Genomic DNA, 4,072 nt, shown 5'->3' with positions numbered 1-4,072 from the left:
CCTAGAGTACCCGCAACGAATGCCCAAATCTGCCTGTGGAATGCATCGGATTTTGTCGGCGATCGTGTAGCCATGCTGTGCGTGCGGACTCCCATCCTCAAGGTTCCGCCCGGAGCGTAAACCTGCATGATACTGCGGCACTTGCCACACCTTACACACGGTTGCCCTAGTTATGTTTTTGAACGAAAGAGAACCCTACCTGCTCACACTCTCAACTCCCTAGACAGCAACTCCATTCCCAACGAAAGTCCAGTTCGACACTTGAAAGTATCTCTCCTCATTCAGGATGTCTTCTCCCTCAGCGCCCCATACTTCATATCAGTACAGTCTTCTCGATCCATCGCTTCGAGAGATTCGTCTTCTCCATCTTCTTCCTACCCAACTCTCTGAATCATACCAGGAGAACACCCCCACTTGCACAATTTCCCAAGCCCCGCTCGTCTCGACTCCCAAATACATCGCTCTCTCGTATGTATGGGGCACCCAACCCTCTCAACGGACCATCAAAATCAACGAACATTCCTTCCCTGTAGGTGAGAATCTATACGTCGCATTACAACATCTACAAGGACCCGAAGAGCTTATCCTCTGGATCGACGCAATCTGCATCAACCAAACCGACGACAACGAGAAATCTACGCAGGTGCAGCTCATGCGCGACATCTATCGCCACGCTGTCGGCGTCGTCGTATGGCTAGGCTCCTCCACACCGCAGACAGACACAGCGATGTACTGGCTCGATAAACTAGGCGAGTCGTTACTGGCAATGGGTATTGAGAAACTTAAAGCCGAGCATGTGGGGAAATGGGATACCTGGGATGAAACCGTAGATGAAGAAGAAGAGTTAGAACTTGCGCCCGTAAAACGAGAGATTAAGAGATACATGCACCAATTCGTCGCATGGCTTCAACAAGGCAAAGACCCGCTCTTCTGGCGGCACTCGGACCTCAGTTCGCGGCCATGGTTTTCACGTGCTTGGTGTTTGCAGGAATGTTCAAATGGAAAGGAGGTAATATTCCAATGCGGGAAGAAAACCGTTGGGTTTCAGCGGTTCTGGGGCACAGCGTTTTTCGTCAGTCTTTTTAGTAGCTGGGCTTCGCATAATCACCACACCGGTGATGAAAGGGTTGATACGCGAACGAGAGCTCAACTGGAAGGAATTAGTACCATGCTACCAACAGCGACTATTGGGATTCGAAGGATTCACCTCTATCGACCTAGGGATGAAAGACTTTCTTTAAAGAGTTTGCTATGTCGGGTTAACGTCCTAAAGACGGATGGCAAGCGCATTAATGCCACTCTACCCGTTGATCGCGTGTACTCACTGCTCGGAATCGCTAACGATGAAGTTGCACAATCAATCATACCGGACTATTCCCGTGGGAAATGCGCAGATTCATATATTTCTACTGCAAAGGCATTACTGAGTCACGGACACCTCGACATCTTAAGCCTGTGCCGCAAACGAACAAAAGAAATAGGAAGCTCACTACCATCATGGGTCCCTGACTGGGAAGCACCAAACCAGGAACCCTGGACTCGATATCAAGAAGACCAGCTCTTTAACGCTTGCGGCTCATACCCTGCCACAATCTCTTTCTCCCAGGCCACCCCCAACCCTACGCAAATCCTCATGCACATATCTGGCATTCGTCTTGCAACAATCAATTGCCTTGGCCAAACCTGGACAGAAGACTTTATCAACGCTGCGGAAGGCATCGCTTCCCACACTGTCCAACTTTCCACCTTCCTGACTGATATCTGCACCTATGTCTCCCAAAGCTCTCGTTATGCCTCAGACGAGAAGGAAGAAGCCATCTGGCGCATTCCTATCTGCGACCTCGAGCAGGGCGGTGTAGCGAACTGGCCGCGTCGCGCGACCCTCGCTGCGAAAGATGGATACCAGGCTCTACGGAGCTTGTTAGATGAGAATACAGAGTGGTATAAGAAGCACGATGAAGCAAGGCCCGCACTGAACTCATTTATTGGGCGGGTGAGAAGGATGTTTGATTGTCGGGGGTTTGGGACGAAGGAGGGGTGGGTAGGAGTCTGTCCGGTAGATAGTAAAGAGGGGGATGTAGTAGTCGTGTTTGGAGGTGGGAGGGTGCCGGGTGTGGTTAGGAGGGTTGGGGGTGGGGAGGGAGATGTGGAGGGGGTCTGGGAATTGGTGGGGGAGTGTTATGTTTTTGGGGCTATGGATGGGGAAGGAGTGGGTGATTGGAATGGGGTTGAGACGTTTACTCTTAGATAGTGGGAGGTGCACTAAATATAAAAACTCTCCAAAGTAAACTAAGTTCGTTTAGTTCCTAAGCTCTTTACTTGTAAGGGAGGGTGGTTGGAAAGCGTATTATTTTCATGACGTATCCAGTCAATCGCCCTGACTTTTCTCACTTGGTACACGACAGTCTCAAATAGGAAAATAAGATTCGATAACCAATACTACCATGTAACCATTTTCTCGCAGAGTCACATGACACGGAGTCATGTACGATAGAATCCCACTCCCCGAGAAAACAAGCCAATGTAGACACCTTCCTCCCCAACGAGCACACCGTCCGCGTTTTTCTCGAACCTATCGTCGCGACCGCCGCGCTCTGCCTTGCCCGCGTCGCTGGCTGGTGCGTGTCTCTCAACTGTCTTATTTATTTCCGTCTCTCCCCTTATGAAGTGGTTTGGCCCAATTCATTGCCGCCTTCGCTGGAATTCATGCAAGAGATACGTTGGTTACGGTTATAAAATACTTGGGCAGCAGTGAAGATTGCACAGAGCAGCTTTGTAGCGTCATGTGGGGCGACATGATTTCAACTTAGTTTTATACCTATTTTTGTGACAGCCCTGCTCCTGCTGGGTGCCTTGCAAAATCAGGTGAGTGGTCCAGAGGGCCAGAGTGGACCATTTCGTCCCGCCTTTGAAAGCCACGCAATAGAATGTGAGGACATAGACGAAGAATGATTGCGATAGCGAAAAGACATGAGCCACTGTCCAGTCCATGCTTTATTTCTAGAGAGAAATTCGCGTTGAGCAATATGAATAAAACAGGTCTACATGGGCTGAAAATGACACTTAGACGTGGAAGACGAAGCAACGTGAAAATGCAGTTTGGTTGTGACTCGCATTCCGAAATGGTAGTCAGGAATATTTACAACATTCTATTCAGGTAGGTGGTGCTACTTATACTAGCTTTTGGTTGTTTTAAGCCCCCTTCACTTTTGGTGACGGGCTCTGGTAACAGCGGTGCGATGGGTGGGGGGCTGAGTTTTTATCAGAGGCCCCTCGTGTAAACGTTAATCTTGATCCTCTTTTTGACTACCACATCGGATTGACAAAAAAGATTTTGATATGCGAGGATAACCTTGTTCGTATTATAGGCTAGTTATGCTATTTTTAGTTAAGTTATTGTACGAGTACTTCAAAGGTAACTTGTCACATACAGTGCCGAGATATTAGATTAATCTGTTTACACTCGACTACCAGCCCACAGGCCACTGAAATTCACACTCTTCAACCACCAGCCCTCAAAAATCAACTAACAGTCATCAGCCATCAACCATCAGCCATCCGCCATCAACCATCAACCATCAGCCACCAACCGTCAACCATCAACTATCCAACCCGATTTTGGACGTGGGCGACTTCGAAATTTATGGGGCCGAAGGCTAGTTGAGTCGCAGAGGCTGGCTGGGTTGTTGGTCCGAATGCTATTTCCTTGTCTAGGTTTAGAGGGGGTATGAATGAAATGTATGCGGTTGTCGGGATGAATTATGAGTTTTGCAGGAGTGGGGCGGCGCGGTTGGCGGATGGTGCTGAGCGTTTGCGCTGGTGGGATTTGGATGTTAATGTGCTTGGGGGTGTGATAAAACTTACGATGCTGTATGATGATGCAGTACTGGTAACGGGAAGAAGAGTTAGGTTGAAGGGGTTGAGCCTAAGTAAAGGAGGTTGATAGTAAATGATCGAAAGTAAAAGTATTTGATAAGAAGAACATAACGTGCTAACTAGAACACGAACATGAACGAACATAAGCGGGGCGAATGAAAGTGCAAGTACCATGATGCTGCAAGAAGAGGGTATC

The 4,072-nt window shown here is 48.6% G+C and overlaps 1 protein-coding gene across 1 annotated transcript; it reads left to right on the top strand.

Annotated features, from left to right (window-relative positions):
* Positions 1–286: 286 nt before the first annotated feature.
* Positions 287–1,027, top strand: BDR25DRAFT_296499 (HET-domain-containing protein; the record flags this gene model as incomplete). Its single annotated transcript, XM_033688926.1, has 2 exons — positions 287–843; positions 952–1,027. Coding segments are annotated over 2 exons (633 nt in total), but the record flags the coding sequence as incomplete, so codon positions are not given.
* Positions 1,028–4,072: the final 3,045 nt, after the last annotated feature.

This window comes from Lindgomyces ingoldianus, assembly GCF_010093535.1.
Source record: "Lindgomyces ingoldianus strain ATCC 200398 unplaced genomic scaffold BDR25scaffold_44, whole genome shotgun sequence".
Taxonomy (NCBI): domain Eukaryota; kingdom Fungi; phylum Ascomycota; class Dothideomycetes; order Pleosporales; family Lindgomycetaceae; genus Lindgomyces; species Lindgomyces ingoldianus.
Note: the sequence above shows the minus strand (reverse complement) of the source record. Positions and strands in the feature narration are given on the sequence as shown.